The 26,517-nt window shown below is 40.6% G+C and overlaps 1 protein-coding gene across 4 annotated transcripts in view; it reads left to right on the top strand.

Moving 5' to 3' along the window:
• Window positions 1–26,517, top strand: part of lpp (LIM domain containing preferred translocation partner in lipoma) — a 152,925-nt gene that overhangs the window by 68,570 nt on the left and 57,838 nt on the right. For all 4 annotated transcript variants that reach the window (XM_069704064.1, XM_069704066.1, XM_069704065.1 and 1 more), the window contains 2 exons: window positions 1,596–1,699; window positions 7,313–7,435. In XM_069704064.1, coding sequence (XP_069560165.1) covers window positions 1,596–1,699; window positions 7,313–7,435 — 227 coding nt within the window. The remainder of the gene's footprint in view (window positions 1–1,595; window positions 1,700–7,312; window positions 7,436–26,517) is intronic.

The raw sequence follows: 26,517 nt of genomic DNA on the forward strand, positions 1-26,517 counted from the left end.
ACATCCTGTCCAAGATCATAATAATTTCAATATTTTTGTTTTGTTTTTCACAAGATTTGTAAGTCACCATCGATTGTTAATATTTCAGTCCTTTTGCACTGAACCAAAAATGTTTTTTCCAGTTGTAAAACACAATAAACTCTATCACCTGTATTCACAGACAGTATTATATATCTTTACACTTTAACCTGCAATAACTAATTTTGTGGACACGACATTAGCATTTTATCACCAATGATTTACTAATAGCAAATCAGTGTATTTAAATGAGGCATTTGCGTGTTAAAGTGATTTTAACCGTTCTAACAGAACGACCGCAAAAGGAAATCTGATCCCATTGAAATTAATAAATAACTTTTAAATACAACAAGAACAAAACGCTACATAGGAGATTATCAGTGAGGAAGTCGATGCCGTGGGAAAAACAAAAAGATGAATAAATGAAATTATGAGAATATGGCAAGATATTAGGCAGAAACCCCCCACCCCCACCCGCTTATATTAAAACATTGACAAATAAAACTGGAGGGACGGTGGATGAGATCCTCCAACAAACAGCGATCAGCAGGTCCAGATCTTTCTGTGATGAGCAGGTGACTTTTCATTCAGTGCCTCGATAGTGTTCGTGAACCTGATGAAGCTACCTGTGAATTCTGCGGGACACATTCAGGACCTGTGACAGCTCACCTGAATAACGGGACTGGGGGGGATATCCAAGCAGAGATACGCTGGAACGACCCAGAGGCAGGAAAATGCTGAGTCGTAAGAAGTTTTGACATTGCTGGTGTTGCGTGCCTCCTCCTTGTTGTTGGTTTTAAATCATCATTCGGTTAATTTAATAACGCCGAAATCTTAATCTAAAGATCAAATATTTGTGGTACTGGTGGCTAACATCATACCTGCAGCTGGAATGAAGTTTACGCATCACAAAGGGGTCTTTGTCAGTTTTAAATTGTGGTTGGTAATGAAATGCTCAGGATATTACACACTAAACATTATTACAGCTGTAAATAGGTGAAACCAGATTTATGAACACATACTATCTATTGTTAGTATAATAATGTAATGCACATTGTCTAGAGAACAACATAATAAAAAATCAACTTGGTGAAATATGAAGGACTAAAATCATTACCATTACACTCATCAACATGCAGTAATCAGTGCAGAGCCATTTGTATATCTACACACAATAAACTCAGCAGTCTCTATGTTACCTACTTTTAACCTTGAATGTACAGAACATCATTGGAACCGATTTTAACTGTAGGTTACAGTAGCTCGACAGGATCTTTCCATTAGGAGACACCTTTAATGTTTCTCGTTGTTTTCTCTACTCGTGCTTCTAGTCATTGCAAATAATGTGATAAAAAAAGATGTTAAATTTCTTTAGTGTTTATTGAGCGGCGTAGTGTCTGCTCTTTCAGAATTGTGACAGTTTGGCTGCAGAAAAAAGGGGAAGTATTTAATGAGCCGTTTTTGTTTTTCCTTGGTGTGTGTGTGTGTGTGTGTGTGTGTGTGTGTGTGTGTGTGTGTGTGTGTGTGTGCGTGTGCGCGTGCGTGTGTGTCTGTGTCTGTGTGTGCCTCCATCCCAGTGGACTACCCTCCCCCTCCACCACCTGCCGAAGAGTCAACCGGTTTCCCGTCCACCCCTGGTTCCTTCCCTCCTCCACCGGCGGTGAACTCGTACGATTTTCAGGTGAGAGAAGCTGCTGTTGTAAAATAAATTCTTGGTTGTCAGTAACTTTTTCAGAGTCAGCACAGAAAGCAAAGACGTCCCCGAGCGCTACACTGAGTTCATGTACCGAGTCCAGCAAAACTGTCTGTCCATTTGAGCTGCAGCCAACTGCAGACGTCCAGCTCCAGATGCTGCCCGGAGCCAGCCACTCTAAACTCCAGGACTCACACACACTCACATACTTCCTTCCTTTCTGAGAGCTCCCATGCAGGAAGGATGGAAGGCTGACACCTAATGGTGGAGCCTGGTCACTTGTCTTTGCTTTGCAAATACCCGCAGGCATTTGGCCCTCCCGGGATATCTGGCCTCTGCGCTCTGTCTGACACTCTGAGCACTTGACCTCTGCTGAGAAATCTTCCAAGTGTTTCACATTCCTTTGTTCTGTGTAAGCAGGAGGAAAAAAAATCTCCCTCTTCCAGCCTCTCGTTTGATCTGACCAGTTTTCGGTCCTAAATGAATGCTTCCTTTGTAAGTTTGTAGACAGAATGTTGCATAATTTAGATAAGTTATGCAATGCGTGTAAATTTGCGGCCACACAAACTGTAAACATAGCGAGTGTAAATCTGCACCCTTAGGATTAGCAGTACATGTGCGTTCTTGGTGATGACCTTAATGTAAACTACAGGCGCTCTCAGAGTTATACAGTTATTTTAATAGGTGCAGTGCGATGACACTCGGAGTCCTCAATTTCATGGTTTTGTTTAACCAAGAGAGTGTTAGTATCAGCCAACCAGCAGAGCTGCTCTCCTTTAAGACATTTAGATTTGGCAGAGCACAGAGAAAGAGACACATAAAGAGTTAGGAATAGAATAAGCCGTCAACAAAAATGCACCTCTCTCATTAGAAAGCTATGGAAACCCCTCAGCAAATCATAAGCTCTTCAAATATCCACATAGAAGCTATGTTATTACCATTCTCACTTTATTATTATACCAGATTTTTTTTTTACCTAAACTCCAATATTCTAAATATTGATGTGATCATTTTACGGACAGTTTAAAATTCATACACTTATCTCTATGTGTGTATAACAACGGACTAAAAACCTGAATTTAATATGAGTCGTCACTTCCCCGGCCTTTTAAAAATGTCGGTCTTGGTGGTGATTGTTGTATTTCATATTTAAACTGTCAACTCAAAGTTATCAGATGTTCTTCACTTCATATATAGTTTTTAAAATGATTCATAATTGTCTCTAGAAATTGGCCTTGTCCAGAACGCGTGGAGGCGCCGGCCCGAGACACTTTACACCACTCTACTATTTCCAGCGTCGCCCCGCCTGTTTTTTCCCAGAGAAAAGGCTTTTTTGTACTTTACAATTCAACGCAGCTCAACGTCCTCTCCTCCCCTTTGCTGTTTCACAATCTGCATAATCGTGATTGACCCCGGTGCAAATATTTTTTTTGGACTCTCCCCTCGTCTCAAATGCTCCGGACACGTGACAAATCACAAGTGACAGGGAGTTATTTGACAAATAGCAGCTCCCAGCATGCCTTCTTCTTCTGCTTTACAGAATAAAGCAACAAAATGAAGGCCAAGTGATGGATATAAAAAAATATATTTTTAATAACCTATTTGGAGCATTTGAATAAAGACAGATACTAAAGATAGGCTGTATGAAATAGGTTATGAATCAAATCCACAAATGAGAAGGTATGAAGGTGGTATATACACCTATCACAGTGAACGTCTATGTAGTCTAAGCAGCAACAACAGCGACGTCACTCGTTGGTCTGTGAACGGCCATTAATAAGCCTCGAGTTCAGACATTGGTCGTTGCCATCTTGCTAGTTTGGAGCCAGAAGTGACCATATTTGGACGAGCTGGGGGCAGCTAGTGGTGGTTGTGACTCGATCTGATTAGAAACCCGGTGATGCTACGTCCGCCCACCGATAGCCGTAACCTGACTGCCGTAGCCTCCGGCCTGTCAATCAAACAGACCAAATACATGGCTTTGTAGGATTATTTTCTAATACATGACGGGATTATTTTCAGATCGACTGTAAGAAAACTAATAAGAAGGACTGATATTAGCCAACAACATCGAAATGACAAGTGGAAAAAAAATGTATAGACTGCATATTTGATGAGACAAGTCGGATGGGAGCCTATGGAGCCAGAGGCTTTTTGGAGCCAACCTCTAGTGGCACTCAGGGGTATTGCAGTTTCAGGCACTTCCGCATAGTCCTCATTTGTTAGGCCTGAAAGCTACGTCCAGTTTTATATGCAGTCTGTGGCGTAGACCAGAAATGCAGAAAGTGAAGACTGCTCATTGTCCGCAGTATCACGGTTATGTCGTGCTGTATGTGGGTTTCACGTGGTGCTGCTTGGTGCTCGGGGTACGCACTTGACGTGCATCACATTACGTGCTGCGGCGCCACGGTGCCTGTTTTCAGCTTTAGAACTTACGTGGCGAGGGCACAAAAAAAAACCTCGGGAGGCTTTTTACAAATATAAAACTTCTATGGATTAAAAATTCAGAAATTCACTGACCTTGGTTGCAGTTTGAAGTGTCCTGTCAACAGTTTTACAGATGTCTCTTTTATTACTGTGTTAGATGAGGAAAATCATTTTCTTTTGCAGTACCGTGAGTGACCACCGGGGTCCCTAAGTGGGGTCTGTTTGAAACAAGGTCTGCATAAAGGGCCTGTATTAGATAAATAAAGAGGGTTTTTTTCAAACTACAAATCATGCAAACATATGCCAGAAGAGTCCAAGAATATAGATATAGACCTGAAAATGTGCACAATATGTGCCCTTTAACTCAGACTGCTGAAGTCTCATGTTAGCTTCAAAACACAAGAACCTGTACTTTAAACAAAAGAACAACAAATTAGAAAACCCTTTGGACTATGAAAAGGATGTTTTTTCTTACCTTGTGAACTTTTTGATTATGCATGCATTTGACAGGATAGCGATCATACATTACATTTAAAACGAACATGATAACAAATATTATCAGCACCATTCTCTCTTTTACCGCTGCCATTTCTGCCAACAGTCTTCATTTTTATCTGCGCAGCATAGACAGTTAAAGAAAAGGACATTTATGGCCTGATATTGCATAAGAAATTAATTCGTCTCAAACTTTTTCTTTTCCTTTCATACTGGCTGTAGACTCATTCTGGCCTGCAACTTAATTCCTTAATACACCACTGGTATCTTAATTATGTGTCCTCTAGCCAGAGCAGAATTCTTTAATTGTAGGCGCCGTTCAGAAAAAGGGACAGATATCAATCATAATGTCTTTATATCTTTTTCTCAGGCCCTCAGTAGAGAAATTCCTCATACTGAGTGAATAAATCAGTGATTAAATGGTATTTTACTCTGAAAAAAATGCAGAAATATGCTTTTGTCTTGTATCACCCCGGCGTAGAGAGATGTCTGGATTATGACACGTAAAAGATGAAACCTTTAGCAGGAGAGAGAAATACAAATCTCTCGCCATGGCTGTTGTCCACATTATGAAGCCCTGCACGGCAAATTCCTGCACAACACAAAGACTGCGATGTTTCCTTTTATCCTCCTCGTTATCACCGTTAAACAAGTTTGCCTGTTTTTTCTTTTGTTGATTTGAGACAAGCCATTAGTGTTTTGCTTTGTTTACCCCCGCTCATGATTGCCTTAGATGTTTTTAAGCAGCAGCTCTGCTCCAAATGGAGGCAAGCCCTGCCTGTAATAGATTGTGACAGGTAATCCAAACACATAACATTAGAATAAGCAGCAGTCACTGATCCAGCCAACTCAAAAAGCCCCCGCAGGCAATTGCAAGAAGTCTTCTTGCAGTTGCAGCATAGTTCAGAAGACTAAAAATATGTCATTCCATGGAGAAATTCCCGGGAATTTTGTAGAAAACCGAGTGTCACTGACGGTCAAATCATTTGAACTACTTTCCAGATTTTTTTGTGCAACAGTTTTGTTTTTCTTTTGCTTAAATATTTTGTGTTTTTTTTTTTTCAGATGTTGGTGTTGAGGTAAATCAGACCAAAAATTGTTGATGAATAAATCAGGGCCTGCTGCGGCATTGATCCTGTTACTGATGCTTTCAAGCTTCCTTTGATAATAAATGAGTAAAATAAAACATCTCAGAAATTCTCATCATCCTTCATAGAGCACGTTTAAAAATAAGGAATACAAAAATATCTGACTTTTAATTTTAAGGAATTGACCTTTTTGTTTGAAATAGTGCTGGATGAGATTGTGATGAATAATGCATGAAGAATGAGATACTGTAAATCCAAGAGCAGTGAAAAGGAGGAGGTGAATAGTGCAGCACGTTATGAAAGTTGTCTTTCAGACAATGCATTGCTTCTTATTTCTCACTGCATTTCTCTCTCAAAGTCTCTGCTATTGATGTGTGGCTTTCAAAAGGATTGTCTGAGGTCAAGGTGAAACATGAACTTAGAAACTGTAATCCAAACTTTAAGAAGTGTGAAAAAAAAAAAAACACGCAGAAGAGAATGTCTGCGAGCAGTACAGAGTCAGAATTACTCGTCTAACATGCTAAAACGGAGATGCTGCCGAGTACCACTATGACCAAGTTGGATGTAGCACTGTTGTGTTTCATTTCCATTTGGTAAATTTGGCAGCGTTGCGGTTGTGATGTTTTTAGAACTGGTGCAATAGCATCAGTGTCAAATGCTCATCATTCACCGTCTAATTCGGAATAGTGATTTGGCAAAAAGTAAAATCCAATTAACATCAAAATTGTGGTGAGGCATAAATCAGGGCAGAGGGCTTAAACTATTTCTAAAGCTTTGAGCGTTCCCAGGAGCAAAGTCGCTTCAAACATTGTCAAATGGAAGTCGGTCAGAACCACCAGGGCTCTTTATAGAGGAGGCCGTCCGGCCAAACTGAGAACTGAGCAAGAAGAGCCGGAATCAGGAAGGTGACCAAGAACCCAACAATCTCTCTAACGAAGCTTCCGAAGTCCTCTGCAGAGATACGAGAACCAGCCAGAAGGACGGCCATCTCAGCAGCACTTCAACAGTCAGACCTCTATAGTACTGGATAGACGGAGGACACCCTGAGTACAAGACGTGTTACAGCCCACTCAGCGTTTGTCAAACCGTATTTAAAGGACTCTGAGGGCAAGTAGAAAGATTCTTTCTACATTCAGTTTTTGTCTGAATGAATCAAGACAAACACTGAACTCCAAGCACTGTCTGTTGCACACCAGGCACAGCTCATCACCTAATAGCATCCTTACAATAAAGCATTGCAGCGGTAGCATCGTTCTATAAGGGCGCTTGATAGCATCAGAGACTGGGAGGCTGGTCATGAGGATAAATGCAACTAAGTATAGAGGAGGCCCCGAGGAGAACCTTCTCTGACTGAGGCAACAGTTCACCTTTCAGCACAACAATACCTGCCATGGCCTAGAACTATCTGAATGCTTTTGTAAACAGGAGATTTCAGTTTTTGAACTTGAAAAAACAGGTTGAAAAGAACGTTTTCGCTGTCATTTTGGGTCCTTGAGTGTAGACGGATGAGCAAATATGTCAATATAAATCTTCAACACACGAATGTCTCTTGGTCCTTTCTGAAGCCGCTGTTTGGGATGTTTGTTCACAGATAAAAGGACCAGAGAAAACCCTTGAAGAGAGGCGCTCCAGTCTGGATGCAGAGATCGACTCCCTGACCAGCATCTTGGCCGACCTGGAGAGCAGCTCGCCTTACAAGCCACGAAACACACAAGTACGTTACCAACACAACTTTACACCTACGAACACAAAAATAATGGAAATGAACTACAGTATGTAGCCCTTACGCTACATACACAACTACATTACTCTGACAGATATAGTGTCTGGTTGCTTTCCAGATTAAAGGGGCGGTCCATAGGTTTTACACATGAAGTCTGATTTACTTTTAATGTGCAGTGGTCTTTATTCTGTGTTAGCTGTTGTCTGTGGTTTTAGAGGAACTCCCCTAGGTCAGGGAACTGGTTAACCCAATGATGTCACAGTGATGTCATCGGAGTTATTTGTCGAGGCTTGACATTTCTAACCTGAAGAAAAAACTGCATTATGGGCCGTGGAGTGTTCAGTTTGAAAGAGGTGGATGTTTTTGTGGCAGTGGGGTGAAATAATGGATTCTATGAAGTTGCATCATTAAATGTAGGACGTTAGGTTTTGGTTGCATGGCTTGTCCTAGACTAGAAGTCAGCATTTCTTTGCCGTCCTTTGTTTAATCTGTTTCTCACAAACAACCAAACTTTATAGAAGTGCAATACTACATTTCTGGAGTCCCTCTTTGAGACTTTAGGTGAATAAAAACTTGCTAAGCTTTTAACTACAATAAATTGAGTTTATTGACATTAAAGATGTAACTAGCTGTTCCAAGTCCTTTTAGTTTTGAGTGACGTTGGTGGGCATCAGTCAGAAAAAAACAATTAGAAGAGAGGGTCATTGATATCAATGATCAAAGACACAGACACAAAGAAGCCAGTTCTTGGTAGAGCTCCAGAGAGAAGAGAAGTTGATGTTAACTTTCACTTCCATACTGACCTTTTTACATTGTTTCATTGATTGTTTTTTTTACTTAAGTAAAGAATCTGAGTAATAATAATAATAATAATAATAATAATAATGATAAACGTTATTTGTATACTACCTTTCATACAAGAAATGCAGCTTCACAAATGTTGTCGTGTGTATTTGTTTGTTGTAATCTGCAACAGACACCCTTGAAAGGCTTCACAAAGCTTACGGCAATAAAGCAATGAGCCGGGTCAGGCGTTTTTATTTGTTTTATGTTGGTGTTACCGAGGGGCGCAGCGTCACTGTCCAATACCGGAAAAGGCGCAACCGAGTGCGTTTTCTTTGACAGTCGTGCTGTTGTGCACCTTGAATTCGTTGCTCAAGATCAGACTGTCAACACCGAGTTCCATGGTGGCATTTGAGGAAAAACATTTGGTGCAGATGACCAATACTGTGGAGCAATGGCACTTGGGTTCTCCAATGCACCTGCTCACGGCGCATTAAAAACGTAGAGGTTTCTCACCCGCTAAAACACAATTGTCACCACGTCGACTTGCTGAATTTGGCTCATTGCGACTTCTTTCTGTTCCCCAAAGATTTGACACCGAATTTAACATGCGCTTTCAGCTCAAGTTTTAGGAACATGGATAAATCCTAGACATGTTAGACCAATGTTAACAAAAGCATTTGTGCTGATGTGGGTCAAGTAACGAAACTTGGAATATTTAGTCATGAAGGGAACAGCTTCTCTGTGTACTCCACACGTCACCGTTCGCGTGCAGCAGTGGCAGACTTGAAACTTTTAGATCCATCTTCGTAAACGTGTAATGTATGAAAACATGAAAGCATGTCAAGAGTGATTGAAGTATTTTAAATGAGGTTTCTGCAGGAAACAGACCCGTATGTTGCATCTTTAAAAAAAAAAAAATGCAATAAAGACAAAATGAGTCCTGACCTATATCATTACTTGATATTAAATGATATTAGGAGCAACTTCAAAAAGTCAAAGCCTTGGGCAGTTCACTAAATTGTTTGACACACAATAAATGTAGGACAAGCGGATAAAAAAACCCTAACCAATTGTGTTTGGAGAAGGAAGCCTCAGTGGGGCTTATAACACCAAGCAGATCATATCTCTAGTGAGACATTCGAGCAAAAATGTAATACCTGAAAGGGTGTTCTCTGTGAGGGCAACACACACCATGGAGTGTCTAGAGTGAAGTTCAAAAAAATCCTAAAGGTGTTGTAGGACTCATTGTGTGAATTATTTATCGTGTAGTTACCATATCTGCATGTTGTCTGTTAGTTTATTTATTAAAGGATGCATACAGGAGGCTGAAAGCAGGGTTGAATTATTGACAGAAGTCTTATTGAGTTACAGAAGAAGGTCTGTGCCCTCATAGAAGTTGTACATATTCACGTCCACTGACCTTTTGTGTGAGTCCATATTTATGTGCAGGAAAACTCTTGACCTCTCGAATTCACTTGAAAAAAAATCAACGGTCGTGGAAAATCACACAAGACAACGTTGGGTTGACAACCAGTCTGAGAAACCTGGTATTTTGGGGGAAGTGAACCGTGTGACAAAGACAGACAAAAGACTGATTGTTGGAAGTGCTGACGTCCTTTGGTTTAGTGACTCTTGGCTTTCTGATTTGAGGGAGAAAAATGGGTGCACTGCGCACAAAGTTAAAATTATTGCACCACACAGGGGAAACGGCGGGTTTGGAGTGAAAGGAAGAGAACACTGTGGTTCTGAAATGATACACATTAAAGGCAATAAGTAAAATATGACTTGATGATTTCTAGTATGCTTAGTGTTGTGGTGAGCGAGTGTGTTCACTCTGGTGCTGATGTGAAATGGGAAACTGTAATAACATGAAATTATGTGTTCATGAAATGTGGTGAGATGGCGTTTTGACAAATCAGACAGAATTCTCAAAGACGAGGTAAAACAGTCTGCACCGATCAGGTGTCTGTGCTGTGGGGCGGATAGATTCTGGTTCAAATGAGAATCACAACTTTGTTGCTTAGAATTGAGATTCGTGATTCCCTGTCATGATTTTGTTTTTCAATAATAAAAGTAATTCCCCCTGCCTGCTGAGAATTGCATGCATCTCATGACAATAGAGCCACATTACAACTTTATTTCTGGATATCTATTAATCAAATGGTTTTATTAGCACATACTTTGGCCCGTTTTGTCTAGGTAGTGTGAATTTCATACATTTTTAAATAAGTTAAACTGAAATATAAGGGGATACATTCCTTGGTTGCACCAATCAGCTGTCCAGTATAACGCCTGCACCCTTTAAACGTAGTCAGTAATGACACTTCACACAAGTTTAATAGAAATGACTAAATTTTACACATCATATTCATTTGACTGCATTAAAAAACTTTTTAGTATTAGTTTCTGAAATCCTACATTATGCTTAAAAATGCATCCAAGATTTTCTAGTAAAATATAAATAATAATAATCAAGTGACTATATATTATTATTTTAAACGAGTGATGACAGCCACCGCTCCCCATCCACCCTGAGGCGATGAGGTCGTCTATGCACAACGTCCAGCGATTGATGTCCACATGAAAATACAGATGATTGCCCGACCCTAAAATGGAGCTCGAACCAATAGCTGGTTAGCTTAGCACAACGGTACTGAAATTCACCTCCAATGAAATTTATATTAATATTAGAAGACATATCATGTGCAAACAAAGCAGTCAACATCATGGCTTCAGCTGCGGGGGAGGAGGGGTGGGTGGAGATAAAGGTGGGGACTATTTGCATATTCATAGCTCTGCGCATACTGTATGAAGGGAAAGGTGTGGAGTTACATCTCAGCCACTTGAAAACATTAAGGGACTTATTTCTTGGAAAGAACTTCTAAATATGTAATTTTGATAAACAAGCTTTAAAGGGTTCAATCAATGCCAGGAGAGAAACTTTTATTACCTCAGAAAATCAGTGGATGAGCTGTTTTCAGTCTTTAAGCTAAGCTAAGCTAGTTTCTGTCCCCAGCTTCGTTTTTACTGTACAGACATAAGTGTACGTGTTAATCTTCTCATCTGACTCTCAAGCAAGCAAACAAATAAGTGCGTGTGTTGGAACCATTCCTTTAAAAACAGAGAAAGCAAAACAAAATAACGTGTTATTTCTGTGTTGTGTGTGTGTAGCTGTACAATATGCATTATATGTCGTTTATGTTGTGTTGGCTGTCAGTGTTACAAGATCAGGGAGTTTAACACAATGCGAAAGCGTTTGTTTCTTTTATTTCCTGCGTCTTTCTCATGAAAGTATCTGTATATAAACTAATAATGCACAGGATCACCCCTCCCCCCACCACACCACACACACACTGTACACATGGAAAACCAGGAAACAAACACTTCTGCAGGATGTGGAGTTACCAGCTGCCGGGTGATTTTTTTTTTTTTTTTCCTAAATAAAACATAGTATACCTTTGTTGGGAAAAAAAAAACATCAGAGCAGGATTCTGAAAGCTTTTGTCAACATGACTTGAAAAATTGATGTGCACCTGTCCAGCTCTGTGAGAGCCCAGCTTCCGAACGTCGTACTGACTAATGTATGGCTGGCGTGGTGCTTCTACCTGTCAGGGTCAAAGTGGCTGCACGTTTATTTTTATCATAATCTGCTGCAAGCTTTTGGGGTGATGGGTGAGATGCCTCGCCACCTGCGTCTCAGCAGAGTGCACATACATGCTATGGCATGTATTAATCATGAAATGTTGCGCATCGGACATTTTGTTGACTTTAACCCTGCTCTCCCAACATCTCGCTGCCATCATGATGCCCTTTTGCTGCTTCTGTGTCTTCTCTCCCAGAGCTTTTTTCACGTGAAGATTCAGCTTTTTATTTGATTGTTTATTTTCCAGTGTTACAAGCATACGCGCGCAGACACACACACACACACACACGCACACACTGCGTTCCTCTCTCCTCAGCTGATGCTGATTCTAGCTGATTAACTCAGGTTGACCTTTTCCCCTACCCAGCTGCTCCTGTCAGTCCCTGCTCAGGCTCTTCCAATGCATCATTCTCCAGCAGAACACTGGTCCGTGTGTGTAATGGGCCAGGTTTCATACTCCAGCATTGGCACATCTCCCGCACGGTAATCTTCCGCTTGTATAAGCAAAGAATAACAAGTGCTCTTGATTTAAAGCTTTCTGCGTGCAAGCAATCACAGAGCCAGCTCTCCAAAATCAATAGGCCACCGTGCGCTCTCAGTCTCAAGCTGCTGGGAGAGGAATCCTCCCTCCCGACGTCAAATTTGGACTCGGCGAGGGAACCTTATGTGTGCTTGCCTCCCAGATGAAATTGAAATGGACGTTGCTGCTCATTCATAAAAATCTAAGTAGCGTTCTTGCAAACATTCAGCCAGCACTGATGCTTCACAGACATCAAAACAATTTTGTTTGCTTTAGTTGGTATTCTCTGTGGCATAACAGTGGGTAATGAAATGTGATCATTATATAATTCCCATTTGTTCTCTCTCCAGTTCCATCTTAGATGCTATTTGTTATTTGACACAGTTAACTAACTTTGTGTTACAGTTTGTTCGCTTTATCCCGCGACAGCAGAAATTAAGCCGAGCCTGATAATGACGTTCGGGTCTTTGTAGCGTGAGAGGTTTTTTTCCATGTGATACCAGACTCGAGTCGACAACTCTTGAATATTATTACATGGAGAATGTCATAAATGTTAGTGGTCAGTTGTTATTTATATAAATGATTGGTGTTGTAGATTGTGTTGAACTTTTTAATGCTGTGTCACCAAGTGTTCGCATGCTTGAATTCAATTATTTAAAATGTGTTTGTTGTAAAACAAGCTTAGATTCTAGTTTCTGTTTCTATGGACGGAGATCCACGTGACATACATTTATCATCTGCTGTTGTCCAAGAGAGTCTTGTCTTAATGACATCTCTTCATTATTCTTTTACTACATGTGATTATGAGTGTACTGACTGCATGAGGGACACATCCTTGTCTGGGCAGACACGCAGCACAGTTTGTCACTCAGTTTAATGTACTCTAATGGACAATGTACAATAATACTATTGATTCACTTAAGGATTGGGATTCTTCATTTAAGAATTTTTAAATCAATGCACTGATTCCTGAAACAATATTTTGTCCACTAAGCTACTGTAATGGAAGATATCAGCTATTAGTTAGCCGCCAGCTATCCTGTTAGCCTGGTCGCATCAGGAACAGCAGGAACAAAGTGAACCAGTGAGCTGTTAGTTTGTTCAAACGACGGCCGGAAGTTGCCGGCTTCTCGCTCATAGTAAATAAAACTCCATGTTTAATGGCTCTACAAACCAGTAATTGTTGAACTTTCTGCTAACTTCTGCCAACAGCTAACTGTTGTGCTCCGACCAGCTGTTGACCAGAAGCAGCAGCTACATCAACACTCCTTCGACGAGCCGGGTGCTTCAGAATAAAAGCATCAGCACTTTGTTCCATTTCATTTTAACAGCACTTTATTTAACTTTATTATTAAAGTGGTACTTTATTTAACTATAAAGAAGAAGACTTCTGCATTGGCTTTTAGCCTACTGGACTCTGAAGTGGTATTCCTAACGACAGAATATTCATTCGCATAGCTTGAAGAAAAAGCCAAGGGTTTTCACACTGATGCTGAAATACAACTGAAAAAGAGACTGATATGTGATGTAAATTGTTTTTGTAAGTATGATTAATGATATACAAATTCTTTAAAGATTGAAATTTTGCCATGATCTAGTGTTAAAAAAAGTAAACAAAAAGTGTAACGAATGGTAATATTTAATCTCAATACTTGTAAAGTCACCAATGTTTAAAAATAGAAATACGTATTGAATTGGCACCTAAGTTCTGTTATAGTATGGTATTGGGGGATAACTATATCGTCCCGGCCATAGTAAGTACAAACTTCATTTTGGAGTGCTGCCTCTTAGAGATTGACAGAAGAAGTGACAACACATCACAACCAATAACTGATGAACTAGAAATCTGTCGGAAATAAACATTAAAAGTACCTGGTAAAATGTAAAAGATGATTTTCATGTACAAATAATGTAACGTCTTTAAAAAAACAGTGTACAGGTATAAGAACAGAATCTGCCTGATACAGATGACTTCATATGAACTGACCTGATCGTTAGAGAGCGGTGCATGTCACACTGGACAACCTCTTCTCATTCATTTTGTGGGGTTCACGTAAACAGAAACGTGTGGTTGTGTGAATTTGATCAATCACTGTTTGAAGTGGTTTTGGCATGTTACAAAAATTGTCAGGCACAATGTTAATTAACAATTAAAATTAACATTAACATTAGTTTGTTAATTAGAATTAACAATCTAATGTTAGATTGTTGTTAAATCACCTGCTGTAGTGTTTGGTTGATATGGCCCCGAGACTCCTTTGACCCTCGGACAGTCATTATTTGAAAACCATAGTGAACTGTATGATTGGAGACAGTTTGAAGCCCAGAGCTGAAACTTTAAGTCGGCATTATCCTTTCCGTTTGGAGCCAGAACCTTCCAGTAAAGGAGTGTACGGTGTTGCCTTTCACACTCTGCAAACACACCCCGCTACCTCGGACAGAAGCCAACAGTAGCCTCGTGGCACCGCTGACCTTGACATTGGTCAAATAAGTCAGAACAAACGTTAAACTGACATATTGCCGGACAGCCTCCTGTTTGGGGATTCTTAGTGTCGCTCCTTCACTACAAACTGGAGAAAAAAAACATTGTTTATTCTTTAAACAGAAGCTCCGACAGTCCAAGACGGGACGAGATCAGGAGTCGGGGAGAGCCGCAGGGAAGCCAACTGTCAATCACAGCTGTTAATCGCAGCCGCACGGCAGACATCAGAGCCTCTTCTGACCCTTGATAACATAATAACGGAGCAATGTACAAAATGACCAGCACACTTCTTAGAGGGCCCAACTCTTTTGGGTGAGAATCAGACAGCATCTAGTGGCCGTCTGTTGCACTGCACTAACACACTGGCTTCAGCTTCAAGCCGTGGTCGCGACTGCCTGTTTAAAACCCTGTTCTAATATTTAATAACTCTTTTTATTTGGCATGGTGATCAGAGGAAACACAGGAGAGCGTGTTCATGTTAAATTCTTCAAGTTTGCTGCACTGCAATCTGAGCCCAGTCAGCCCTGCTAATATGCAGCGTAGGCCTGTCTAAGCACATCAGATCTGTTGTGGGGGAGTTAACAAGGAGGCCCAGATGAGTGTCAAAACAGGGCTCTCATCAAGCACCCGAGCAGCGCCGCTGCTTTGGTGGAGGCCACAGAAGTTTCGACTGCCGTGACCTCTAATTCACACTGACCTGTGGTGGATTTCTAGTGATCAAATAATTCCTCCTAATGAGGTCCTAAAACATCCAGTTTATTTTCTACCTGGGCAGAGAAATGTCATTTATTTTAAATGTTTTTATCTTTACGCTCTCAGTATGCACCTTGACATTAAACCTAAATATGGCAATTAGATCATTCTGTAAGTCTATCACAGCAAATATATAAATAGACCATAATCCACACAAGCTCAGTCACGTCTGTTTTATTTGTTCGGTGTATCTGTTCGATTTCTCAGATTTCACCTGCTGCTGCTGTCTGAAAATTCCTGATCACATTCTGCTAATATGCACATGAAGAAACACAAAATCACGCAGGTGAAAAGTGTAAACGGTGCCACGTTCCCCAGGCACAGCAGGTGGCAATTGTTGTTGGTGTTGTTTCTTTTCCCCATTTACACTTAAAAAGATTGTTATCAGATAGCTAAAACCCAAAGACATGTTATTTGGTTTGTAATTTATTTGGATAGAAACTTAAACACACAATAATCTACCAACATGCGGTGATGTCTTTGTACACAGTGCTTATGTACTTTTCTACTTTATCCGCTGTATGACCAATTAAGTAACATTAAGCAGTGACATTTTTGTCCCAATTAAACTCTAATGCGCCTCCTCCATTAAAGCTGCTCCTCGTTCTGATCTGATTCAGTCTGTTGTGATAAGATCTAAGTTGAAATTAAAAAGCTCTTCCTGTCTGATTCATCCACACGCCGTGAAACAATAATGTGCAGTGCAATGAATAAAATATTGAAAACCTTGGCTCGCTAAATGACATACACTTACCACCATGATAAACTTCCCCAGTTGTGCCATGTTGCATGAGGAAGTGTGAGTGTGAGTGTGTGTGTGTGTGTGTGTGTGCGTGCGTGCGTGCGCGCGCGTGCGTGCGTGCGTGTGTGTGTGTGTGTGTGTGTGTGTGTGTGTTTATGTTTGTGTGTGGTGCTTAAACTGAAGTAGCATCTTTGCAGATGGATTTAAAGAGGCAGAGCTGCTCAGCTGTCACCGGGCTGCCTTATGGCGGTGCCAGAACTTCTGGGGACAAAGACGTGCGACTCATTTACAGTCACGGTTCCACCTCAGTTAAAAGCCAGTCAGCCAAGTGCACTGGAGCCGTCTCTTTGTTTGTATTCATGTAGGAAAGTGAAGTGTGCAAGTGTTGGTGCTGTCTAGAAGGATGACTTGAACTGCTGATCACAGGGGTGTCGTTAGGAAAACCAGATGTAACGTGTTCACATGGACTGAAAACATTATAACCACTCGCACCAAATAGTGTTGATCACCTTGTAATAGTGGCGCATGGCAAGTTCTGGGATGTATGAGACATTATGTGAACAGTCAGGTCCGGTAGTTAGGGTGTAAATACTGGAGCACTTTTGACAAATGTCAGACGACTGGGCTGTGGTCAAAACATGAACAGGCGACAGGGTGTTGGTGAACAAGTCTTTTCCAACTCACAACTTACAGGACTGAAAGAATCTGCTGCTAAACGTCTCCGCTTCAGGTACAACAAAGCGTTTTCAGAAGCCTTGTTGAGTCCATGCCTCGGTGGGTTGAAGCTGTTCTCGCTGCACACAAAGGACCAACAGTATATCAGGTGTTTATCATGTTTATATGTTCATGATGTAGCATTATTTGTGCTTTTGGTTGGTATCCAAAACCCAATGTGGGACTCAATTTGTGCAGGTTTCAGATTTAATTCAGTCTGATGGTGCTTTGAGTGGTCGAGTTTTAACACAGGATATCTACCTGACACTCGGTCAACCAAAGCCTCCTCTTGGATTTAAAAAAAAATGTTGTTTAATTTGTCTGTAGAGTCCCGCCCCCCCTTGCACAGCTCATAATCCACCGCATCGCAGAGCCCACTCAAACCTCCTAGAATAATGAAATAATCTGAGCCTGTGTCTGAAGGTTCAGGTTGTGAATTACAAATTCTGATGTAGGGACATTTACAAATGTTAAATATGTGATACATTTCTAATAATAGTGAAATAATCAGGATTTTGTGCTGTTAATATCTATTTTCCCACCAAGTTATTTTAGTATGTCAGTGCTTCAAAAAAATGACAAAGTTAATGGCTGGATATTAATTCACCATAATATAGTGACATGATTTTATGTGTCGTATTGAAAAAAGAAGCCTGAGTTCATATCATATCTGCTCAAATATAATGTTGAGATATGTTTTTTTAAATTTGTATTTACATTTTAAATTATTTTAATGTGAGAAGAAGCAGTTTTATTTCCAATAGCAGGTGCATTATGATTCATCTGTTTGTCACATATTAAAAAAACAAAGGAAAGGCTACTGTCTCGTCTCTACGAGTGCAGGCCAGCCACAGCATTGTGCACATCGGCCTGTTTGTATTTTTACTCAGTGTCAAATAGCCTGATGTCTCTATAAGTTGTCATGTCCGTACAGAACAGATGGGCATTATTGAAGTCTGCTGACAGTTTAGCTGAGGCCGAGCGCTTGAAATGCTGCTGAGATGGATCCGACCACGTGAGTGCCCTGAGGAGGGCCTCACTTCACACTGTGCCAGTCAAGCCATGCCGTGACACTCCCATCTCTCAACAAGCAGAGCATTGCGGCTGGCACTCGCTGTCACAACATGGCAGAATGATAGGCCCTCGCCGCTCGCTCCCGAGTCTCCCGTTGATGATGGCGTCTGCTGAACGGTCACAGAAAATGTGGACTGTAGCTCCCTCAGAGTATGAAAGGGTTTGTGACCTTTCTTCTGCTCTGCTTGTGAGGCATCTCAAGGGAAGGCCTCACCATCAGCATCCTTTCAGGAGCGCTCTTCATCCCTTTCCCCCTTCGTCTGTGTCCCTGCTCGCGGTATGCAGCTCTGAAATCATATATAGATTAACATGGAATTGCTATGCCCATATTCATGTCAGGTATAATCAAGGCTTTGGAGAGCCATGTCATTCCATCAGCGAGGGCAAAAACAAACCTCCCCAGTGGGAACAGAATGAACGGATCGTTTCGAGGTATTTCTACACCTGACAACATTTGAGACGGCGGACACGCAGGTAGAAATATCTGAGCTACCAAACAGAAGTGGCAACGTTAATGGACTGTCTATGTGTGTTTAAAGTCGCAGCGAAATGGAACATAAACCGTCTACGAAAACCGATGAGTCAAGTGCTGTTTTTATATCAAGGGCGCATGAGCTAGTCCTCCCACTTAGATTTCATTTACCATACAGCATTCAGATAGATGTGAATGGACACCGTTATGTAGGATTATTATTTTTTATTTTATTTTATTTTATTTTATAAATCGGTTGCAGGTGGATTTTTTTTTTGTAGCCTAGCTTCTCTGACATCTTACAGTCTGTGTCTGTTCAAACTGTTTGACATTTTGGGAAATACGCTCATTCACTTCCTTGAGAAGATTGTTTCAACTCGTCTCACACACAGCGTGATATCAACCTTCTCATCCAGCACTTGGATCGCATGCAAAATAGCATATTTCCCAAAATGTCAAACTATATCTAACAGTTAACAACAATTGATTTATTTTTACATTAAATCTTTGCTGTTAAAACTATGCCGAGTGTATGTTGTAGTCAAAACTGGCAGAAGTGTTCACTGCCAATCAGCTGGCCCCTAACTGTTGAGGCCTGCCGATGACCTTTAAACTCCAAAGGACTTTGATCTTTGTGAAAGGATGTTTATTAATCCATAAAAAACAGACCAAAAGAATGACATTAATAGGTTATTTTTTATGTGCCATTCTTATCTCGACATACAGTACATATAGAGTAAACTGCACAAAACTCCCAAGTCAGGTTCTCTTGTAATTTGCATGATTTTAAATAATGAAGTCTATATTTAAGTGTACAGTAGTGTATGATTATGTTTAGTTTGGTGTGCTCTGATTCATTTATTTGGAAGAAAAATAATCTGATTACACCTGTTCTAAAATGAAGGCACCTCAAATATTCATCAAGCACTTAAATTCACTCACTGATTCACTGATCCATGGCCTCACCTGTCCCGTACTGTACGTCCCATGTGGCCAGTTGGAGGCATTGCGGCGTGTTCGGTGTATCTTCTATACATGTGCTGTTGTCCTGCGATAATGAAATGAAAAGCCCCTCACATGTTTTAACTGTCACAACAGTGAGACACTTTAAAGTCAGCTTCTCGTGAGGTGGAGTAAACTGTGGTCAGTCGGGAACACGTAATAAGCTGCTGGTTTGTCGCATAGTTCCCAGTGAACACAAAGGTCATTCACACTGAAATAAATGCTCAGCTAGCGCTCTGCTCTTAAAGTTCACTTTACACACGTTCAACTCAACTTTTCTTCTCCTGAGCGGTGGCAGCTCAGAGAATATTGGCTTCCTGCTTCTGTTGCTGTCACTGGCATGACACTGGTATGACACTGTTATTCCTTATAAAAGGTCAAAGCTGGAGGCAAGCTATTTTTTTTACAATGGATATTTATCTCTTCAGGGCTCTGACACCAGGGGTGTGTGATCGCTCGTTTCTGCGGCGAGTCTCCGTGAGCCGACTGGACTGATGGCACTCCGGCTCAGTAATTACAGGGCTTAGTTGCGTTAAACTTTTTCCCTCTCAGTTTGCTTTATATGCTACAATTCTCTTTGATCGCTCTGTGGCTGCACGGAGCAGAGATGTTGCCACAGCGCCGGTGGCACCCGTTGACCTTAAGGTCAATCTGGCAGCAGGTTCTGAGTTTTGACAGGGGCAGCCAACTGTGGAGAGAGGAGCATGCCTTCAGGCGCTCAGTGTGTTCCGTCAATGTTCATTAGTCAAATAAACTGCATAGTATCACCCCTTTGTCTTTTATTAACAGGGTGAACCAATGACAAATTTAGTTTGAGTCAGGAAGCTGACAGTCAGTGTAACCTGCCTCTTTCCATCACCAAGTCCCAGTAACGGTGCTAAAAGGCTCACTATCAACTGCTGTCATTACATATTATCCGTCTTCCCGATAACATGTGCGAGCTTACAGTACACAAACAAGCGCACGCAGCTCCGGAGAGGACAGTGGCCGTCCGAGGGATTGATGACATCGACTCAGTATAAGCGACTGACGTTTTCAACAGTGCAGTATTTCACCTCCCGAAGCAGGAGGGGGTCACAAGTGCACGAACAGCTCATTACAGAGATGAGTCAGAGATGTGTGGTGAGAGACTGGCCTGTTGTACTGCAGGAGGTGAATGAAACAATTAATTTCTGCTGGGTGAGAGCTGCAAAACACACATTTTCCTATTTTGTAAGGATAGCCTGCAGAAGTGCCACGATCGGCGACTCTCAGGGACTTTTTTTTTTTTTATCGCGCAGTAGCCCCAAAAATGATTTTTTTAGTTGCATCAGTGAGTAATACGCCCTACTTTGCATGATGTTGTTACATCATCCTCGAAATATTACATACTTTTTTTCCCCCCTGAAACCCAGTTTCTTTAAAGGATTACATAACCGTGAATTTTGAAACTTGGACTTAATGTTCAAGTACATCGTCTTCGGGTTGTCTTGGTGGTAAAACCAAAGAATCTGCGTGTCATGGACTGAACATGTTACAGCGACCTGCCTCTCTGCATCTCCGTCTGAATATTGAGTCTCTATCGCGGTGAGGAGCGTCACAGGCTGAAAATATTACTCAGTTGCAGTGAAGAGAAAAAAATCGGAAAGTATCTACGTTCTTTAAGATTTTCATTGTATCATTTTTTTTTTATTTTATGGTTGAATTTGTAATATTGGTTTCAGACATCTATAACCCGATATTCCAAATGTAAAGTAAGGCTTTTTGATTTTTTTTTTTTTACATAAGATATTCTCCTTTGTTAGGTTTTTTTGGGGGGAAATTAAGCTGAAAACATAAATAGTCACGTAGATATATTGGCACACATTAGTCCAATGTAGGTTTACCCTTATTCTGCTGTTGTCTACAGATAATTAACAAAAAGTTGCGGTACAGAAATGATAAATTGGATTTGAGGTCGTTCAGGAACAATTCGATTTTCACTGCATTTCCACTTCAGTTTTTTTAAATGCAAAATTAATTTGTTCAGTCGGATAGGTGGGTGGAAATGCGGTTAATACTCCTTTTTTTGTCCTGTTAATTATAACAGTTTTTTTTTTTTATTAATAATCATTAATGAATTATTAGTTATGGTTGGTCAAACCTATAGTGACATAATGAGCGTTCGTTATGTACAAGTTTTTGCTAAATGAGGTGACACAATGTCGATTCGGCCTCACACTACCTGGTAAATCTCTGTATGTCACAGTATTCCGAATTTTTGGTGTCTGGTGAGACATTCCCGCTCTGACCAGTTGGAAGCACACCAGAGCATTCGCATGGGTCGAGCACCTGCACCAGAGAAATCCGCTGGCCGAGCCGGCCAACTTTCAAATTAGCCCTAAGCTAACTTGAATGGGGATAAAATAATGAGATGGTGCGGCTCTTCTGGACTTTCTGAATCTTAACGGATCACATTCTGATGAAATATAATTCCTTTCGCAGGTGTTACAATGCTCAAAACATTTGATCCAACATTTTAAAACCACATTAGCAGCGACGGTGTAGGCTTTGTTGGAGCTGATGACATAAGCATGTGTCAACAGTGACAGTGTTTTTGTAATCAATCTCACTGGCAGAATAGGGAAACTGCAGGTTTAAATAATACAAATTCAAAAAAGACAGGAAGTGACTGTTGTTAATGTCACAATAAAAATAGCAGCAGTAATACCAGTGTCAGTGTTAGTAATTCAGGACAAACATGACAAAATCCACCCATTAAACATATGTTCCCATTTATATAGGCGAGAGTGGAAATTCTTTTGAACTATTCCATGGTAAAGGCGAGGCATGTCATGCAACTATCGCTTGAAGGAGCAAAAACCGTATCAGATACGTAGCTATAAGATACGCGGAGCATAACGTTCCCAAAATGTGGAGAACACACTTTATCTGCAAACGAGGAGATAGTCCAAAACAGCTAGAGGTCTCGCCACGTTCCACGGAGACATTGTTTAATCATATTTAATGTACCTTATCTGGAACTATTTTAGGAAGAGAACTGATACCCCCAATTTCATGTCTGTATTGAGGCTGACAGATTGTTGAATGTGACTATTGTGCCTGATTGCGCTGAGACAAGATGACTGAAAGCAGAGGGAAGATTAGTGAATGCCTCCGTGTTGACTGGGGATTTTTCCATGGTCGTAATGTAAGTGCTGAAATGGACAGATGCAAGCAGACAGCAGAGCCAGCAGTCGAGAGCAGCCGCTCTGTATGTATAAGAAGCAGGAAAAAGTTGAGCGAAAAAATATCCAAGGTCTTAGATGAGTCTGAAAAGATGCAGAACTTCTCCCTCTGTAGGGGTTTTCCCCAAGCTTGCTACAAAAAAAAAAAAAAAAAAAAAAAATCCCCCACCCTCATGGTTTGAAATGCAAAGTTAACAGTTTTACTCAGCCCCCCCTCAAGGCTCGTATAGTCTCTCCTAATCTTTTTTAATGTGTCAAAAGGCTTTCTTGAGAGTCTCTGTGAAATTTCACACTTAAGTTGTTTGCGAAGTCAGACTGAATTACGGTGTAGAGTGAGGGTTAACTTTTCTGAACGGGCGAGGGAAAACTTTTAAAAAAAATGTAGTGTGTGTTGTGTTTGTGCTTGTGGGGGGTGTTAGAGACACACTGTGCACTCATACTGATGCTGGATGTAAGTCTGGACTTCTACATCTGAAATGGATTGAGACAGGCAAGTCATACAAATGGACATCAGCGAATCACTGGCAATGCAATCTAATTTAAGGCGACAGTGTTGTCATGAATAGGAGGTCAATATTATATTTTTTGTTGGCTTTCAGTGGAATTATATTGTGATGTTTTGATCATATCTTTGGTTTACAAAAAATGTGTTGTTTAAATTGATCTCTACAAAGCTGCAAACCTAAAAGTAAGGTTAGAAAGGTTAATTGTAGTAAAGTGTGAAGAGTTTTGTCCACACAACAAAACAAAGGGGAATTTGAAATGTAATGGTCCATATGTAATATATTCTGTTTTAACACATCAAGGCGTCTTTCTCTAACGACATACCAGATTATTATGTAGGAATAAGATAAGCCTGCTGTTTTAATAAGACACATTGATCTTGTGTAATACAACAAGATACAGTGATGTTTTCATCACACAAAAGGTTTGAACTTGAATAATATGAAATGTAGTAAAAAGAAAAATCGAAACATAAAAAGAATAGTGGTCAAACAAGAAAAGTAATAACAAGAAACTGAGCAAATATGTTCAGTCATGATGGCAGTTAACCGCTGCCGTAATATATCAATGTTGAAATCGTTTTCCTGTTACCAATATGATATCAATTTTCACCTTATTGCCCAGCCTACACTTAATATATGATGTATTGCAACACAAATGGAAATATAAAATAACTCAAATAATGTCATAATCATACATTAAAGTACAATGTATTAAATTGACTTATATCAATGAGTTAAAACATTATGATCACTCAGAGATGACGCCAGTTGCACTAATAGTCTTCTAATAGTCGTGGCAACGTCTCTGCTCCATTAATGGTTAAGTGAAGAGTCGGTTCTCGGTAGTCAACGTGTTGATGTGGGAGACATGAGCAGCTGTAAAGATGTGAATGACCAACCAAGGAAAGGGGCACAAATTTCAACCATTTTAATAGTGGTTATAATCTCCTAAATTATATGCGACTATCATTCCTCTTTATTTCTTCTGTTTTTACCGGCACCTGAATATTTGATTAAAAATCTAATATTTCAAAGCGAATTTCAAATAGTAGTTTTGCTTGAAATGCCCATCCCCAGAACAAATGGCTGTGACCGGATCACTGGGTCGGACCATCTCCGAAATGACAGAGCTTGTGGGATCAGTAGTGGTGAGGATCTGCTGACAGTCCGAGGAGAGGCAAACCACAAACCGGCTACACGGTTTTGGACTTAAATGGTGTGCTGCTAATGTGCTGGTGCTGGACATCTAAAGACACCTTTAGACACCTGAAGGGGTTTTGTAGAGTCCAGGCGTCGATGGGTTGACCAACAGCCTACTTGGCAGAGGCGGTCATCATGTTTGGATTCATCACTGTACGTAGATACTCTCCTAATTAAGGCAGTATACGTGTTGCCTATTCTTTCTGAAAATAAATACTACTTATTCTTGAATGTAGCCAACATAATTATTATTACACATTCTCTGTGACCCTACTTATCTAACTCTTTACTGAGGAGCTGTGATGCTATCTCGGACCGCCCTCATTAACATTGATTGGTCAAAGACATACACAAACTACTAGAGTCTAATATGAAAGTCGTTTCCACTACACAGACATTTTTGTTCAGATTTGGTGCATTTGATTAGTTTCATCACCCTCCGAACGGGCTGAATCCATTCTCTTAATGTAATTTGTGGAAAACGTACCATGACAGTGTAATTATTTTGAGGGGGCCAATTTGCATTTCCAGTGCTCTGCAAACTCAACGTTACTGTAGGTTCTAAGGCCTTAAAGATAAATTAATAATCTAGAGTATTTAAAACCCATGAAACATTTAAATGAAGTAATTTCGCTTCCTAAAGGGCATACTGGTGATGTTACCATACATATTCAGACAGACACACTTTTTAAATAAACATCAGCGCTAATCACTGAGACAGAAATCAGAGCGAGAGCAGAAAATATTTTCTGGAGCTTTTAATGGTTCCTTAGGGGCTCCCCTCTGACTTAGATTAGATGGGATTTAGACAAAGTTGATGTGTTTACCAAAACTTGGAATTCTTTTTATCTCAGTACATTATGAGGATCGCAGTCCTACTGTATATACTTTTTCACTGATATCCCTACAACACAAGTGTTTTATTTGTATTCAGTTTAAAGAAGGATGCAGAAAGGAGTGTAGCAGTGCAGGAACAGATGCTGTTCGTGACATTTTTGTGCAGCCGGCTTTGATCAACTTTGAAGGGAAATCGATTTGAATTGTTGCTCTGCCCCATTTTAGAAGACGTCTCATCAAACCGAGTTGCAAAGGGTCTAAAGACTACAAGTGTTCATTTTTGTTCCCCTTGTGCTGCAAATTTAGTAATTGACTCTGATATTTGGCTTCAGGCAGTAACCTAATAAGGCCATCCAAGGTTAATGATAGACCCTTTTTAGACTGGCTGAACGTCTGACACCGATATGTAGTGGTGGTGAAAAACAATTATTACTTACATGAGAGACACTCGGGGCAGAAGCCCCTGACATCTGAGTGAAGCGTTGTTATTCTGTCTGTTATTAGCTGCTGTATTTTGTTATAGTTTGGCCTGTGCACCAGATGTAGCCATTGGATATTAGATCAAAATGCCACAGTCGTCCAGACAGTGAGAATCTCAGCAGTGGGTTGTGTTGCTGCTTTACAGCCGTCTCTTCCCAGGAACTCCAGAGCCACAAATCTCAGTGATTTAACATCTTTCCCATCCAAGCAGCTGGAGTCAGCACAAGTGTCATTTGCCATTGCCAATCTGCTGTCATTACGTCCTCTCCCAAACAATTTATCCCTTCCCCTCCTGCTTTATTAGCCATAGATTATGGGTGGTCGTGGACAGTGGAGAAGCAGAGGCTGTCGAGGTAGCCTTGTAATTGACTGTGTGGAGTCAGGGTGGATAATCATTTGAGCGTCAAGCACACTATCAGTAAAATGCTGTTAAAAAACAGCTGTTGTGTTTCCACGATTGAGCAGAATTTCACTTATCAACATTTTGAGTTCATCCTTTTACTTGTTAGGTAAACATTTTTTGCCATGCTAGCAGCAAGCAGCTACAGATTGTAGTGCCAAATGGTCTGTTGGACTGTGTCTTGGTCGTGTATCACTTTAGTCAAGACTGAAATATCTCAACAGCTATTGGGGTGTGAAATTTAGTTATTTAGTCG

Source organism: Brachyistius frenatus, unplaced genomic scaffold, assembly GCF_029030835.1.
Source record: "Brachyistius frenatus isolate BFR_SWC_R1_liver_20210118 unplaced genomic scaffold, ASM2903083v1 Contig_49, whole genome shotgun sequence".
NCBI lineage: Eukaryota > Metazoa > Chordata > Actinopteri > Embiotocidae > Brachyistius > Brachyistius frenatus.